General features: G+C 28.4%; 1 protein-coding gene across 2 annotated transcripts; it reads right to left on the reverse strand.

The window, feature by feature from the left end:
- Positions 1–295: 295 nt before the first annotated feature.
- Positions 296–17,565, reverse strand: LOC100164400 (coiled-coil and C2 domain-containing protein 2A). 2 transcript variants are annotated; one of them, XM_008184797.3, is made up of 22 exons: positions 17,399–17,565; positions 16,755–16,851; positions 16,087–16,266; positions 15,704–15,839; positions 15,334–15,454; positions 14,885–15,195; positions 14,624–14,827; positions 14,389–14,568; positions 14,068–14,322; positions 13,770–14,006; positions 13,586–13,691; positions 13,308–13,514; positions 12,483–12,676; positions 11,695–11,806; positions 11,439–11,626; positions 9,196–9,391; positions 7,095–7,247; positions 6,332–6,497; positions 5,173–5,294; positions 3,238–3,516; positions 1,848–2,231; positions 296–585 (listed from the first exon to the last, which is right to left on the reverse strand). In XM_008184797.3, the coding sequence occupies exons 1-22, from the start codon at positions 17,489–17,491 to the stop codon at positions 397–399; spliced, it is 4,110 nt and encodes a 1,369-aa protein (XP_008183019.3). In that variant the 5' UTR covers positions 17,492–17,565; the 3' UTR covers positions 296–396. The 2 variants fall into 2 exon arrangements, with proteins under 2 accessions (XP_008183019.3, XP_016659796.1); XM_016804307.2 differs by lacking the exon at positions 17,399–17,565 and adding an exon at positions 17,249–17,292 and having other exon boundaries at positions 16,755–16,847.
- Positions 17,566–18,744: the final 1,179 nt, after the last annotated feature.

Consider the following 18,744-nt stretch of genomic DNA (forward strand, 5'->3'; position numbering starts at 1 on the left):
AATATTATAAATTATTATTACTAATTAAATACTTGAACTTTCTGTTATTTAAAAAAGTTTTATACAGATAATTTATCCCCTACATATTTTGTTTTCAGATATTTTAAATTACGGATGTTAAACTTCAATATGAAAAGGGGGACCCTATGATCGGAGGGAGGCGCGAACCCCTGAAATGGATTATCATGTGCCAATGGGTGATCTTGCGCACTCTCAGGGGGTTGGTGAGGCCCTAGTGGCCTCATCGTATATTATACTTTTAATTCTGAATTTGAGCAATGAACATACAACATAATTATTCGATTAGTTCTAAATATTATAAAATTAATATTGTTTTTATATTATATATTAATGTTATTATAATGAATTTCGAACTACGCGTAACCCCACATGCTATCAACGCCTAGGTTGCAGAGACGCCAGGTAGATCCAAACAGACAATACTTGATTCGGGTACGGATGCACATAAACGGCTAGCGCGAACTCCACCAGCGGACTTTCATTTAGGTGCATGCCCGTCGACTGTATGGCGTCAACTAATACTTCGGTGTTGCTGTACGGTCTGTTGATAGGAAAACCACACATCTAAAACAATATATACACGAGCGTGGTGTTATTAATAATACGTATGAGATATTAAAATAAACATAATAAAATAGGCACACAATCTGGTGCAAAAATCCTAAAACATTTAAGGGCAGCGAAGTCTCCACAATATTTTCGCTTGATATAACAAGAAAATTTCTGAACAGCAGTATAAACATTTAGAAGGACCGAAGTGATGTTATGTGGATGACTATTATGTACTATTATATACTATTATGCACTATCAAAATGAAAAGTTAGAAGGCTAAAAATACAAAGTAACTGTTCAATGCAGTGGCGCCGAAGTTTTTAAAATGTGGTCGGGCAATTTTAAAACTTCCCGGCCTCAGTATCTTAATTATTTAATATAGAGGTACCCTAAAATACATTTATTCATAATCACGGTTTAAATATACTCATGCTCATTTTAAAGTTATGAAGTAAATAAAATATGGCAGGCCACGGCCCGACGTCAGCATGCACTTCGGCGCCACTGGTTCAATGTTATCAATGTAATTGATAACATTATAGCATGAGAACATATATTTACTTTTTAGATTTCATATCAATAATAATGATTACCAAAGTATATTAAATAATAAACGGTTCAATTTACTTAAGAGGATGCCAGCACACTATTTGCTTTCTCTCTCTGACTCACGCGGAACATGACAAATCTACGTTTAGCAAAAACGACACTATGTTCTTACATTTAATATTACAGTTAACTCAATTATCAAAACTTAAATTAAGAACATATTTATCTGTATCCCTTCGTTGGTTTTTTATGATATTTTAGTTAGTGTGTAAGTTACATGAGCGTGTAAATTATTATAATTTAAAAATGCTTATAAATTGTATAAAAATTAAAATATTGTAAAATTGTATATTCCACAGTTAATTATTTCAAATCAACACTCACAAATAATCATCGAATAGATGATGCTTGTTTTTCATTAAATATTTAAAGCTAACAAAATACACACCTAATATCAAAATAATTTTAGTGATTTTTCTTTAAGCCCCATGACACCAAGGTGTTTTTATATTTATTTACGTACCTGAATATGAAAATATTACCGGCACTTAATTTTTTTTTTTAACTTTGATTACAAATGTTTAGCACTTGATCCAAAAAGGTTTAAACCCTACACTATTTATATATTATTATAGTCCACCCGACTGCTTCCCGGGCCTTGATAAATATTTAACAAACAGTGATATAGCCCGACTATAGTGGATATATCAAACATGCGCTGCACCTTGTGAGAGACGAGCAAGTGCTGCAACTCGGCCAGGTAACCGTTCTCCGCACCGGTGGCGGCCATGTATCCACCGTTCCACGTCTCTCGCTCCAGGTGTGGAAGGATCTTTCGCAGCACCGATACGCAATATCTATTCCAGACGGTCTTGGCCTTGACCCGCCACTTCATCAGCGCGTTTCGCAACGTCGTCTCCAGCTTGTCCTGGAGAAGACGGGCGTCCGCGATGGCCGGCGGCGTGTAGTCCACCGTGTCGGGTTGCACGGAACCCGCCATGGTGGGCGCAGCCTGGTACCGGCCGAAAGCCGGGTTCCAGTCCCGGGTCTGCGTCACGTCCCAACGGGTTCTGGGAACCGATTTTTCGTACTGGACATTCAGCCAGATCTATAAACATATATTAAACGTAGGCACTTGATAGATATAGAAGCATATTATACATAGTATATAATATTATATACGTGCAGATAACTAATTTTAATCAAATAATATTGTAGCAAAAATGTTCCGATATTCAACATCAGCGTCTGATCAAATAGTGAATCTGGTTGGTACATTTGGGAGGCCAAAATCGAAAATGCCCAAAAGTTTTGGAAAGCGATAGAAAAGCGATATAACGAAAAATGGAAACTTTTAAGCAAAACAAATTTTTGACAAAATCTATTTTATTTTTTTGGTTTAATTCGAAAACAAATAATCGAGGAAACTTCAAATTTTCACCAAATATTTTTAATAGTACTTTTCACTTATCGTAACATTTTCAAAATGTTTTTACTCTTTGAAGCTATTTATAATCATAATTCATTTTTCGAATTTTGTAATTTTTTTTTAAAACACTTGTTAAAAAATTGTTTACTTGGTAAAAACGTTGTTTTAATAGAAGTTCAAAATTATTAAATATACATAAGCACGATTATTTTTTATATGCATTTAAATTTCAAATTTTGTTAAGATTCATTAAAATCCCGAAAATATACAAATTATTTTTCGGTAATAAATTCAAAAAAAATTTTCTTTTCATAGCTAACTATAGACATTTTAATAAAAGATTCCTCGCAAGTTTTTCTACCTCAAACGAAAAAAAATGTATTTGAAAATTAGGCTAAATAGTCATGAGATATTTTTAATTTTGATTTTTTTTTTTTAGTTATTAAATTGGATTATTTATACAAGTGTACTAGATGACACATCATATCTGCTCAGAATCGTTTTTCACGTGCAATAATTTATCATTGAATTCAAATCTAACACACCAATTACAATGACATACTCGACAACTACTGTACAGAAGAGCGGTACCCAATTTTTCACCTTTTTTAATGTTCATTTTTAGGTTGAAAAGAATCAATGACTATCTAGTCGTAAGACTTATAATCAATTTATAGATACTCACATTTTCGGCGTTCATTAGACAGTACGCTTCCTGTACGGGTGAAAAGCTGTCACAAGTAGAGTACTTTTGACCAGTGAGCGGGTCCCAGACGTGGTACACGGGGCTGGAGGCCGGTTGGTCAGGCACAGGGCACGATGTCAGCACATAAGCGGCCTCACCCCGGGACACGCCGGTGCCCAGCAGCAGCCAAGACCGGATGTTTAGCTTGGCGAAGTAACAGCATAGCAACAAACCGTGGTCGACACCGGAACCTCCACCGAACAGTAAGCCCAACAGTTGCTGAAACAGTCAACAGAAAGATAATATTATAACTGCCTATGCATAATATTATAACAAGATCCAAACGGGTTGTTCAACCATATAAGTTTTTCCGAAAAAAAGCAAATTTTAAAAAATCAATTTTATTTATTTGGTGTAACTAAAAAACTAATAACCGTAATAACCTTTGAAACTTTCACCAAATATTTATATTTGCACTTAAAATGAATGGTAACATTTTCGAAATATTTTGACTCTTTGAGTTCATTATAACATTTAGACATTTTTAAAATTTGTAATCGTTTTTAAATTATTCTCGATAAAGACTTTTTCACTCAGTAAAAAAGCTTAACATTTTAAGTTAACCCTATAAGTTTCATTAATGTAGATTCAAAAGTATTAAAGATAAATATTCACAATTATTACTTAGACAAATCTTGAAAAAATTCATCAACATTTCGAACATTTTCAAACTATTTTTCAGTTAGAAATTCAAAAAGTTTTTCCTTTCATAGCTAACAATTTGGATAGAAGATTCCCCACACATTTTCCTAATTTAAACAAAAAAAAATTTTGCCGGAAAGTAACATACATTTTTTATGTGCGTTTCAATTTAACATTTTTAAGATATCAAATTTTATAGGTAAATCAACAAATTTTCATATCAATTTAAATTATTATTTTTGAAATTTTGTTGTAATTTATTCAAGAACGGTTAACCCTACACACTTGAAGTTTTCACCAAATGTTAAGGTGACCATTTTCCAAACATGGTAACATCTTTACATTTTCCATGTTAATATGTTATCATATTCTTTGAAAAATTTTCTATATTGACAATATTATAGATACCTCAACTGAAAAAAAGTTACTTATTAGTTATTACTTATTAATATCGACCGAAGGTGCATTGCTCATCTCTGGTTTCATTTGTTCCCGGACTACGTAATACAGCTAGTAAATTATAAATAAACGCGTTTGAAAATCAATGAGTCTTGATGGTTATAAATTATACAATATAAATGTCTGGTATTAAAGATCAGTTGTGTAGCTTTACGACCTTCGATGTCAGCTATAAAATTGTTTTATTTTCGAGTACTCTTGGTAAGAGTTGCAGCCGATGCACCACACAGCTGCTGGGTGCAGCCTGCAGTTTGTAAAGTACATTTTTATTTTTCTCACATTTCTCATAGTCTATTAAAATAATAAAAATACTAAACGATGACAGACGAAGGAATAGTTATGAAAATAACCACTGGATATTTTTCACATATAATAAATAACCGATGACGGCAAATCGATAAATTAAAAAATATTAATTCTATACCTATAATGGGACTAAGAATTTAAAATGTATCTAATAGTGACCCTCGGGATTAGTAAGTTAATTGTTTACGGTGTTTGGCGTCAAAAACGGTACAAAGTTTTACAGGTTATACTCGCACACACTTATGTTCGTTTATCCTTGTTCAAGCTAACAATTAATTACTTTAATAACTACCATCATATTAATTTGATTTGTTATTTTCCTTAAGACTCGATCGACTGCAACCCCCTTAACCTTCAAAAAAGTATAACTGGGAAAAAAATATTAAATAACTAATATGCGTAGAAAAGAAAATGTATGTATGATAAGTATATTAAATAATATTATATTATGCTTAGTAGGATACTTACATCTACGGTCAACCAGACATCAAATCGGCCGATGAGCAAAACGTTGCTGTTTACCACCGGTATGAGCGATACGAATCTAGCTACCATTTCGGCAGTGGTATTTAGCACGTCCTCGGAGATCACTGGAAAAACAACAAGTTACTTTGAGTGAAAAATAAAAATGAAAAAAAGGTCACATAATTATATATTGTATGGGTAGGTCGTAGGTGATAAGTTTGTAATTTTTCGATAAAAAATGGTCTAAATTTTATTATTCTATAAGCATTTCAAGATAAGATGATAAAACTCAGAGAACAATCTACTATAGTTCAATATTCTGTATCTATTCTATATTTCTATACGACCATATGTTGAATAAATAAATGTCCATAACAAATATTCTGCTCCAGTATAAATCACCAGGATCCTAAATAGTAAAAAATTATCCTTAGAATAGTGTTGTACTGTATACACGGATTGATGTGGGGACCACTACCTCTGACCTTGCTTAAAAGGCGTCTCCTTAAACTTATTCTTCTAAAGGTACGATAATTACGTTGAGGTGAGGCCTTGCATCTGAATCAAAATAATTTCTTCTCACTTAAAAATGGGAAATTATTTATTTACGAAAAGTTATCCTTTTAGATTTATCAGTAGTGACTTATCATTAAGCTAACATATTTTTTTTTTAGTTTAATAAAAATGATTGGCCAGTGGAGCTTCTCCTTCTACATGCAACATTTCTTGAAACAATATTTTATATTTAAGTAGGCATTAAAAAATGTATGTGCAATGAAGTCCTAAGGAAAATATAATTGATGTTTTTTATTATTTATTTATTTTTTGTATGTTCAACGGACAAATGCTCTTTAACCAAATGTAAAGTATATAACAAAATGACAATCAATTTAATATTGATAACTTTATAATATAGTTGATGTTATAATAACCTATTCCTTACCTAATGATTTTTTATATGGGCCATGGGAAAATTTTGCATGAAACGCTTAAAATAAAATATAAAACACAAGAATCCTTTGTAATTTTGTGCCACATGCCCACATTAAACCTTGACTGTATAATACATACACTTACAAACTAGCTAGGTACTTAAAATTATAAACAAAAACTTTAAAAAAAAATTACTGTAGGGAATAATGAGTGTGTACCATGTACATACCAGGGAGAGGTAACGGCCTAAAGAATCTGGTCACACAAACGGATTTACCGCTGCAGTGTATCACTAAGGTTTTCACAGGCCTTCCGGGAAACTGTTTCGCTCCTTCTGCAGACCAATACTCTAAATATCTCTCAAAATTAAACGATTCACTGCAGTCCAACCTCTCCTGTAAATTATTAATAATATATCACAATACTTAAATACATAATACAACTTTATATTCTAAAATAATGAATACATAAGTCATAAATGCTTAGGCCACAAATTCAATATGTTTCTGACATATCCGTTTTTACTTTATATAAGATATCTTAGTGGTACCATGTAAAAATAATAATTTTAACATACCGACACCATGGATTTGTTTAATTTTGTACCTAGTTGTTAAAAAAATAATAATATAATGGAATTAAAAATTATATGTAAATATGATGATATTGTATGGTTTGTGAAATAGTTTCAAAACCCTAAAATTGGGGCAATTAATAATAATAATAATAAGGAAAAAGAAACTAGAAAATGTTACGATAAGTATTGATGATCAAAATATATAAATACATCAAAATAATTTAATATATTATTATAGTAGGTAACTTGTAATAATATTATAACATATTATAATATTTAAAATCAAAACAAAACAAAAACAAAATCAAGAGATTATTTTAAGAGCTATTGACAAATATTTTAAAATGGAACAATTAAATAGTAAATATATGAAAGTAAATATTTTATTGTTCATTAGTTTGAAGATTGTGCTTACCTTGATAGGTTCAGGATGGTGCAGTGGGGGCTGGACCATGATGAATAAGCTCAGAAAAGTTGAGTTCCTATAATGAGAGCTCTCAGAATTTGACACAAGTCTTTCATATCCCAAAAGGTGTCTAGGTGTGTTCATTTGGAATATTCCCTCGATCTGAAAATAATTTTAATAAAATAAAATAAATATACATATATGTAATATATTACGTGGATACTGGATTCGATTTATACACATGCATAGTTAATAGTATTTTTAGAATAAATTAAGATGGCATTAATTATGCTGGCACATAATAATTATTAACATTTGACATGGTAAATAACAAGTTAATACATTTTTTTAATATTCTAGTGAGTGATATACTGAAATATAACTTATAAAATGTCCTACTTTAATTTTAATATTTTTGTTGAAAGCAAAAACCATTAAGAACAAACATAGGTCAATTAGACAATAATGATCTATTATAATTTATAACACACAAAACATATTTATTTCATCAAAACCATTAAAGTTGTCTATACCAAAATACACATTTTTATATTACGTAATTGGTCATTAAATGTTGATTAATATTTTACTGATTCAAATTTTAATTTACAATAAATTAGCAAAAACACTCATTAAATATCATATAACTAATGGTAAAATATAACAAAGTGGTTGATGGATTTATAATTTTTCAAAAGTTTCTTTTTACAATATTAACGCTCATAACTTTATCATATCATTCAGATGGTAGCCGATTTAATTTACTCAGTATATATTGTGGGGCCGGAGTGGTTCAGTGATCACACACATGACTATGACTCACACAATCATTGGTTCAATTCATAACTAAGTTCAAAAAATGTGTGTGGCTTTACACGATCACCAATTTCCTGTGCTGTCAACCGATTACTTCATCTGGTTTCCGATTAGGTCGCACTCCACTGGGAATGAAGGCCGCACATACCACATGCCTCCTCTTGGAGACAGGGGAGGGAGGGGTAGTATCATGCATATAGTGATTTACATACATAGGTAAAGAGATCACATGATCTCCTTACTACCCACTTGTGATAATAAGCATTGAAAATAACCTTGAGGTCGCTTCAATGAATAAATACAGAAAAAAAAGAAGTATATATAGTAATACAATAATTGTACTGATAACTTTAAATTTAATTCTTGTTAAATTGTTAACTTATTACACAGAATCTGTTCTAATTTCCATTCAACCTTAAATAATAAACAAAATTAGTTTCGATAAAGATATTTTAAACGCATTAATTAGGACAGGCCACTAGGACAGAGGCAAAAGATGTTTTTTTGTTTATAGGTATATTGTATAGGTGAGGACCAGATATTAAACAACTATTGCTAGAAATAAAATACATCAAAATAAAATATAAAATTAGTAGTAATATTGATTATGAACACTAAACTATGTAAGTACAGAGAAACCTGAATATAACGAACAGTCACAAGACCATCAAAAGTGTCTATTATAGACAAGTGTCTGTTGTGGTATTTATTAGTCAAACTAGCATTGTATCTAATTAATGAAAATTATAAAAACCAATGATAAAAATGAATACACTTTACAAATTGGTACACGTCATATTAAACATATGTCAAACATAATTATAAATATATGCAATTAGCGACATTGTGCCATAGTATGTACATATATCTGAAATTTATTATATTTGAGTATATTCTAGTATATGAAATTATACAATGTTTTTGAAGTTTCAGTGGAAGATATTACTTCCCGTGTCCTAAACAAACAGGTTAAAATATACTATATTCTTTTTACCGTTAGTTGACCCACTTTAGTTTTTCGGGCACGCGGAGTATGGTGAAAACGATGTGACACAACCGATCACCATGTATACATTGTGGTGTTTTGCGACGTGAAAGTGTAGAACTACAGTAAACCGTATTGTCACGTTTATACCGTACTCCGCGTACGCAAAAACAAAGTGGGTCAACTTACACATACAGTGTTTAGAATACATATTTTTATTGCCCGACTCTATCATGTCAGACGTGTCTATTACGTAGAGGTGTCCATAAAATCAGGCTTCACTGTACATTGAATATAATATTAACTAACTTGAGAGCTGTTGAATAATGCTGATATAGGTATAATGCAGCTTCCTAACCAATGTCTCTCCAAACGTTGGTGTATGTTTGTTTCTCGGGTTCTACCATCTTCTAATATATCAATAACTATTTCGTCATACATATTTATATGAATGCAGTCATCAATAGGTTGAACATCGTTAGGGCATAAATCAACTGAATTTGATCTGTAAGAAAAACAAATTAAACATTTGTTAAACATTAAATTACAAAATTTGTTTTTAATTATTTGATTCAACAAACAACCAAATACCACTACGATGATATACATGATATTATACAACAGTAGACATTAGTACGTTTTAGTTTTTACAAAAAAATAATGAGTAAAATTGTAATTTTAAATTATGTTGAGTATTTTTTATGCAGTGGGTTTTTTTTTCAATAATTACTCGCTTCAATGTTGATATTATCATAAGTTAATAATTTAACATTTAAAATCTAAGCATACCTAAAAAAATACATTATAGATAGAGCATTACTAGAGTGCTGTAACAGATACATAAAAAAATAAACATATATCATAACTTGTAAATTCAAAGTATATTTAATTTAGTTTTAAAAATATGATCAATATTTTGTTTAAAATAATTAAATAATCGGTTATATTTATGGTTTTGTGTGATACTCAAAAGATCAAATAATCTACCAAAATATTAAAGACATAAATTAAAATTAAATTATACTTTTAATTAAACTTAGGTAATCAGTTACAATTAATATATCACTACTATTCATACATTTTTAATTCTTGTAATTTTTTGTATCAAGAATTGAAATTTTACTATGTTATATTCATACAATGTATTTATTACTATATTTACTAATCTTATTGTTTTTATGAATACATAACAAATTTGAAAGACAGCTTACTAAGCTCAGTATACAGTTATTAGCTAGTTTTAATACATATTTATAAGTATATCGTATATGCAGAGTGATTTTTTAAGTATGCTAGCCCTATTTTTATGTTCAAATAATGCATATTATATTATAATTTTTTTGGAATGTCTAAGTGTAGTTAAGGACGTTATTTTTAAATAATTAGATTTTTCACAACAATTAAGGAGTTCCTATGGAAATACTAACTTAAGTTTTTCAAATGAGAACCTATATATTTTAATACAAATTATGAATCAGATGATTTTTCTGAAAATGTTAATATACCTATTGATATCAAAATGTAAGCAAAAAGTTTCTGAGTTATTTTAATTTAAATACTAAGGATAATAGTCTATTAAACACTTTGTAAATTAATACTGGTTTTTATAATTAAGTATACAATATAAAATATTATTTAATAATTATTACTTATTCGAGTATACTTAGACAATTTTTTTTATATTACAAAATGCTTTTGAATTGATTTTGCACCCAATAATTTTCAAAACCAAATTGAATAATTTCCTTTTAATAGTCTATTATTAAAGATATCTATGCTTGATGCTATTATCCTTGGTAATTAAATTAGAATAACTCAGAAACTTTTTATACAATTATCAATTACAATACGTTAATATTTACAGAAAAATCCAAGTATACAAAAATATCAACTTTAACTATACTTTAAAATTCCAAAAATCAGAATTTTTAAATAGCGATGCATAATTTAAACAAAAAAATTGTGTGAGCATACTTAAAAAATCACCCTGTATTCGTAAATATGCTATATAACTATTACAAATTATATTTAATATTGTGTTAATTATTATAAATTTAAATTTAATTAATGGAGTAAAACAACAATTTGTATAGATGCTTTATATTTCAATAAATCTTTGATATGAATTAAAAATCACACATGTATTTGTTGTATGATTTATACATTTATGTATTGAAAAATATTTACAAATCATACTAAACAATGAGGTTTGGCATAGTGTCTTATTGAAAGGGTTGTGGTGGATATAAGAAATGTATATTAGGTATCCATTACCATGAAATATAAAGTATTACAATAATTAATAATTGTAGTATACATTTTTACCCTTCACAAATATAGGTACCAGAAGAATGTCATCAGAAGTGATAAGCTAAAAATAAATAAGTAACTTCATGTTTACAATTACTATAAATATTATATAACTTTTAGGGAATATTAACACTCAACAGAGTATAAAACAATTTTATTTATACCAAATAAACCTGTCTAACATACTTAAGAATATTTTAATATTTTATAAATAAGATGACAATATTATGAACAATTCTGACCTCACAATAAGTTGCAAATCTTGGTTCCAAGTTGGATTAGAACCTTCAGCAGTGGTTGTTCTACTCGTATGGTTCTTGAAGGATATTTCAATAAACGGCTGTACTGGAACCATTGCTATGTCTCCCATCATCATATCAGAGTTTTTTCTCACAGGTACCTCAAAAGCTCTCATGACATTAATAACAACCTAGGATAAAAAGTTATATAAAATAAATAATGAAGTTTGAAAACAATTATGTTTATGAAATAGTTTACTTTAATTTCTTGTCCTGAAAGGCTTTTAGCTGGTATTTTCTTTCTTTCTTTTCTTCTAGGACGTAATGGTCGTTTTGGCTGAAACATTTTCATAAATGTCAAACCTAAGGTTCTGTAAATAATAATAATAACAGTATAGTAGTAGTAAAATATAATTATAATAATACAATATAATGCAAACATCGTATTTAAAAGGAATATTAAAAATTGTTATATTTAAAGTGTATTCTCCAAAATATATTTTCAAATAAACGATTTCTTGGAAAAACTGATCACTGCATTACATAAAACGAAGCACGCATCTTGTCTAATTTACAGGTATTACAATATATTTTGAACATTTTAAATTTACTTAACTCAAACTTAATATTTTGTTATTCAGTTGTTTTATCAATGTAAAAATTATGTGTGTGTTTGAGATCTTCCATTCCTTCAAATTAATTAATATTTATATTACAAATAAAATATAATAGCCAATTAAAGTAGGTAATTTTTAATTATATTGATTATTGGAAATTAAATAATAATAATTAAATAATTGGTATAATACTATGCTTTTTAAATGCATAACTTAGTTTTTAAAACTTCTCTATTTACTGTAGTTATACATTTTTAACATAAGCTTCTATCAGATAGAAAATCTGGGTAAAATTAAAGTCAAGTTTAACAATGTGCACAATGTCTGTAAAAGAGGGGTAATGGTTGGAATTTTATTTGTGCCATTTGGCCACCAACATTTTAAATGTTGCCTGACATTATGACAAAGTTTATCCCCAAAATTAACATACCCAATGTCAGGAACAGTGTCTTCGACGATAATGTCTCTGGTTATTTTATTTCTGTTACCAAGCTTGCATTGTTTGAGGATCTTGTCATAGAGTTTGATAACTGAATAACGCCCCCAGATTCTACTAGTTTCCAAAGGCCCAAGACCAGCAACTTCCAGTGCAAGCTCAGAAGTAGCAACACGATTTTCAAATTCCTTAATAAAAATAACTTGTTATTAGTCCCACACAATTTATTTAGCATAAGTATGATAATAAATTAATAAAATAAAATAAATTACTGCATATGCAGACATGTTTTTTTAAAATTATTATTATAGTCATAATGCAATCCTCTTTTTAACTCACAACTCACAACCAATCAATTTATCTACCTCGTTATATTGAGACTATATCAAACTTAAAGAAATTTCTTCCAAATCCACTAGAGCTGCAGACTTTGATCCACAACAAACTTATTTTGTCTTCCAATTTATAAGCAAAATTTTAACTTAACCCATTAATGCCGTGTGTTTCATTTTTGAGGTATAACATATACATTTTGGTTAAAATTGTAAATAAAAAAACTCCAGCGCTAATAGTTTAAACATTTTCAATTTTAAGGAAAATTAAAAAAAAATATATTCTAATTATAATAAAACCTTACGCATTTTTCTCAGCGTATAGTAAAATAAAGTATTTTAATTTCTAAATTATGGTCACAGCTGCCCATATAATTAGATCAACAACAAAAAAAGTATTGTAATATAATAATAGCTATAAAAATATTTTTGGTAAGTTAAAAATTAAAAATTAAAATATTATTAGAATAAATTGTAAATAACTTACATTAAATATGTCTTTTGGTATAAGCCATTCTTTTAATGGTACTGCTTTGGCCATTCTAAATTCTATTTCTCCGCGATCTCGTAATTTTAATAATTTTAGTCTAGGATTAGAATCTAATTCTTCTTCTGAACAGAATTCCAATATTTTTTTATAAATATTAACACTAAACTTTGATTTCATTTTGAAAACCATTTCTTCATCAACACTCTAAGAAAAAAATAATAATTACATTCAATACAGTTGGAAGAACATTGATTGGAAAATTGTATTCAACACACTTTTAAAGCCTCAAAAAATGATACATTATTTGGATCGTTAGGATCTGGATGCAAATCATTCATCCAACTCAAAATCTTCTCTGTTTTGGTTGACAAAATATTGGAACTAAAACAATATATTAAATAAAATACATATCAGTATATCACATTATATTTATGTAAAAAAAATAAAAGCAAAACTTACTTTTGTGAATAGATTCTGTTAAAGTAATTTTCAGGGGGACATAAAATTGTATCACCAAATGTGCCCCAACCAGCCTTACACAAAACTTCACCAGATGTATACAAACATTGATTTTCCGTATCTTCTGGAAATACCTTAAAATCCACACCACTTCCAACACCGGCGTTTTGAAAGTTCTGATTGCCAAAACAACTGAACTCCAAGTTTTCCATGTCAACAATATCTAATGTAGTATTGCTGAAATTAAAAATATGATTGAAAGTGCTGTATTAGTTTAACAATGGTAAACTAATGATACCTTATTGGAAAAGGTATGTAAAGTTCTGCTATGGGATTTTTTGTAAACATATTTTTTGAACTCAGATTCTCACAATGTATGTTTAATGATAATGTATCAGGCCACTGATGAATTTCAACAACAAATTTCTGATTAACATCAACAGAAAAACTATCATTGATTGGTAACGAAGTAGATTCACACACTATATGACCATTGAATATCACATCAAACCAAATAGAATGTTTCGACAATGCCAACCTTCGTTGAAGCTCACTACAAATAATATCTGTACACTATATTTATACTTATGACAAAAATTGAAATTACTTTTTTAATTACTCTTTTGCAGTAATAGAATCTTCAGGGGTAGGTTCAATTTTAGACATAATAAATGTAATAATTGGTTCTCCTGGAGATCTTAATGAATCCGAGAGGATACTAAATACTTGATCTCGCACTTTGGGAATATTGGTTTCAATATTTTCCTCCCCCATTTCTTCAAGAGTCTCAGCTACTAACCTACATTATCAAAATATTAAATTAAATTACCATAGTAATATTTTTTTATACATACCTGTTAAACTCTGTTTCCCATTCCTTAGTATTATCATGGTCATCAACAATTATTTCCAACTTTGTACTAGTAACAATGTACTCTTGCCTTTCTCTCAATTTTTTCAAGTCCCTCCAGGTCTCCAAAATATTGGATACTAAAGATCGATCTGATTTACCTTCCAGTAATCTCTGGGCTCGAGTTTCTTTAATTTCAGTTTTATATCTAAACAAAAATTAAAAGTATTAAAACAAAATCACTAATTTTGAGATATCTTTGAACCTTAGTAAACGATTTCCATGGTTTTCCAGCAAATCTTTATTGTTTTCTTCTGACATGACCTTAACCAAAGTATCTTTAGCATTACGTAATGCCTCCAACCTTCCAGACAACATTTTTGTTCTTGCGATATCTTGACGACACTTATACTTATAATACAGTTGTAAAAGGCGCTTGTCTAAAACATGTTGTCGACTGAAAAGAGCATGATGACTAAACTGAATTTTTGAAATTTCTAATTCTAAAAGAAATTTTATTTCTTTAGAATCATGTGAATTGTTGTTGAAACTGTATGGGCTCTTAAACGGAATTGCCTGAAAGCAAAATAAGTTATTATGAAAAAGAATACAATCAGTCACAATGTAGAGAAGATATATCTTCTCTACATTTTGCAATCAGTATAAGTGTACAGTGTCATTGTTAATATTGGACATCAATAATAATATACTTACGTCTGTGTATTTAATGTCCAAAAACCCATTGTTTTCAGTAAAGTCTAATAAATTACAACAGGATGGACTAGTTAAAGGATCAGGTAACCTAATTGGTTCACCGTCTTCGCCAAACCAATGTCTAACAACAAAATCATAAATAATTATTAGTTGATTACCAATTTCAACCTTAATTGGTTAAGGCTAAAGGGGGTTCACACTACACCATGTCGTGTACAATAATCACGGTTACCAAACGATACCGCATAGTTGAATATATTCAACTTTTGACCGTGTGGTTACATTTATTTGCGGATAAAACCGGGTTCACTCTTAATGGTGTAGTGTGAACCCCCCTTAACTATTTCAAAATATTCATAACAGTTCTAACAATTCATTAGCTTTAAGAAGTCTTTGTTGAAGTTTATTTAGACATTTTTCATAAACTGGAGGATATGTACCAACATAAAGTCCTTCCCTCTCTAGGTATCGCGGTTGTCTTGAATTCAGTCGTTTCGCAAGATCCACTGAAATCATTTATTTATTAATCTAAGTATATAATTTATTCTGCTGTTATTTTTTTAATGTTAAATAGAGCTATACACTAACAGCTAAAAAAAAAATCTTAAGAAAATCAAATTAAAAATATTACAAGAAATAAAAATTTTAAACAACAATTTGGAAGAAATTGATAATATTAAAAATTTTGATATCGGAAGTAATTATTAGAATATGGTTTTTGCAATATATTAATTTATTAATCACAGTTTTTACCTTGAGATCCATCTGGAATAAAATAAATCTTTTCAGCTGCTTCTTTAATTTTTATAGATGTACTCAAAAATGGTACCAACGAATGATCTAAAACATCGACATCCTCTCTGTCTGTTAGTCCTAAATAATCTTCTGTCACCAGTTTTTTATCTTCTTCGTTGGAAAAGCCAACTTCTGCATCTATGGAAATAATGAAACTAATTTTATTGTAAAATTAACAACATTAAGTTAACAATTAATCCAAAGAATATAAAATCTTCATCTAGTCGGGTCTGATCATAAAAATACCAATAACAATTCTATTAATTAATATAATATATAATATATAATTTAATTATAAATAAATATAGACCTATAAGAACTATAAGAATATAAAATAAACATTGATAGCTTATAATTGGTAGGCACCATTATTCAAACTAATTTTATGATATAAAATAATATATTTTATTTTACCACTTATTATTATTATCATATTTAATTGCTATGCAATTATAATAAATGTATGATTCATAAAATTATTTTATGTAAAGCCAAAGTAGTCCACCAGATTCTCACTGGACATTTTAAAATATTTGTGTAATAATTTCCTTGATTTAAAACAATTACCTAATGCACTAAAATAAATAATGTCTATGAATAAAATAAAAATAAATTTAAATATTTACCACTAGATTCAGCTGATTTCTCATGAATTTCCGTAGGTTTGGAAGGAGGATCCCATACTTTGGTGAAAAAATTGTAACTCTCAATTTCATGATCTACCTTCATAAAATAAGATCATACATTTTATTACTGCCAGACATTATAAACTAAAATCTGAATACTTCTTCAAATTAACAAATTGGGATTTATTTTTCAACTAAAACTGTTGTGTAAAAGATTTAAATTAATTTAAAATGTAAGAAAAAATAAAAGCAGATGCAAAAGCTTAATGCATATGTTCATGATGTGATTCAGTTAAGTCCATGCTTCGTAAAGTACACCTGTCCAAGACAGGTGAGGAAATGCAGGTGCTGTGTTGCAGGAACTATGGTTGATAGATAAGGATGAAACGGCCCGTGAAAGAAACTTAACTTAATGGTAAAACTAACAATAGAATTCAAGTGCAATAATTAAAGGGAATATTTATAATTATAAAAAAAAACTTATTTGTACCTACCAAAAATCAGTTCAAAGTAATATTTCTTACTAATTTGTGTATTGGCTATTTATGCACATTAACAAAATCAGTGCAAGTGTTGAAGTTACCTGTGTAAATAATTTATTAAACTACATTAAATTGTGTACATATTATTATATTTATAGGTACCTCTTGCACATTGTTTATGACCACATTTTTAGTGATCTTATCCTTTTCATGTTTTTCTAAAGCAGCTGCAACTGCCTGATTTTCTGAACTCATCTTAAAATCAAAATTTTAAATTTTAATACAAAATAAATTAGTGATAAATTAAATTAGAGAAGGAAAACAATTAATTTCTATCAAACAAAAATAACATATACTAACACATCAAAACTATAAACAGATTGAACATATTATTATTGATTAAATAGTATACTGATTTTTGGATACCCATTACAAAAAAAAAAACACAATAATAATAAAGTACAGTTTTTAAAATACAATAAATAAAATTATGTTCTAAACAATATAGTTTAAATGTATTATTATTTAAATTCTGTAATTAATTAGGTACATGTTTTATAATTAAAAATGTGTCTACTTAAAATAAACTATGCACAATAAAAATATTTAAAAGTTTTTATGGATACTATTTATTATTATTTACAGAATGGCATTATTACACTGTTTTTAAGTCCTAACCTGACCTAACCTAGGTCCTAGAAATGTAAATAACATACATGATAATTATATGCTCTGAATTTTCTTAAATTTAAAATTGTTTAAATGTTGAAGTATAATACATTTGATTTTTTGAAAAAGAACTAAACTGACTGTTATAACAACTATGAATAATAAAACACAAATATAAGAGTTAACATAAAGTTTAAGTTATTTTATTTTATTATTACAATAAGATAACACAGAGATAAAAAAAATTTAAAAAACATTTTGAACATCTATACAAATCAATGATATGTAACTAGATGCAATACTATATAAACTAATAATATCCATATAAACTAATAGGCAGTTTGTATAGAATCTGCTAAGTGTAAATTTGTTAACATAACTGCACGTATAAAGACATTTAAATAAAATTATTTAGTAATAATTGTAATCTATACATAGTAATACAAATTAATAGTTAAGAAAATGAATTATATTATCTTTACCTAGGCAGGAAATAAAATATTTATATAAATTTTAGTCTTCATCAAAAAAAAAAATGCATGCATTATTTGCTCATTCTATGATTCATTGTTAGTGTTGCATATTCAGCATTTACATTATATACTAAACGTTTATATTAACAATAATAATCATAAGTATCATATTACGATCGGTGGGGATTGTCCATCGGTCATTAGCAAGTAGACAATTTTATATGTACGTCAGTTCGATTTATACTTTTCATAATAAAGACTATAATATACGTTTATGTTATTATTCATATTAACAATACACAACAAATTGGCGACGAAGATAAACATTTTTAAACTCATCTCATATTAAATTAAATATTTATAAAA

This window comes from Acyrthosiphon pisum, chromosome A3, assembly GCF_005508785.2.
Source record: "Acyrthosiphon pisum isolate AL4f chromosome A3, pea_aphid_22Mar2018_4r6ur, whole genome shotgun sequence".
Classification (NCBI taxonomy): domain Eukaryota; kingdom Metazoa; phylum Arthropoda; class Insecta; order Hemiptera; family Aphididae; genus Acyrthosiphon; species Acyrthosiphon pisum.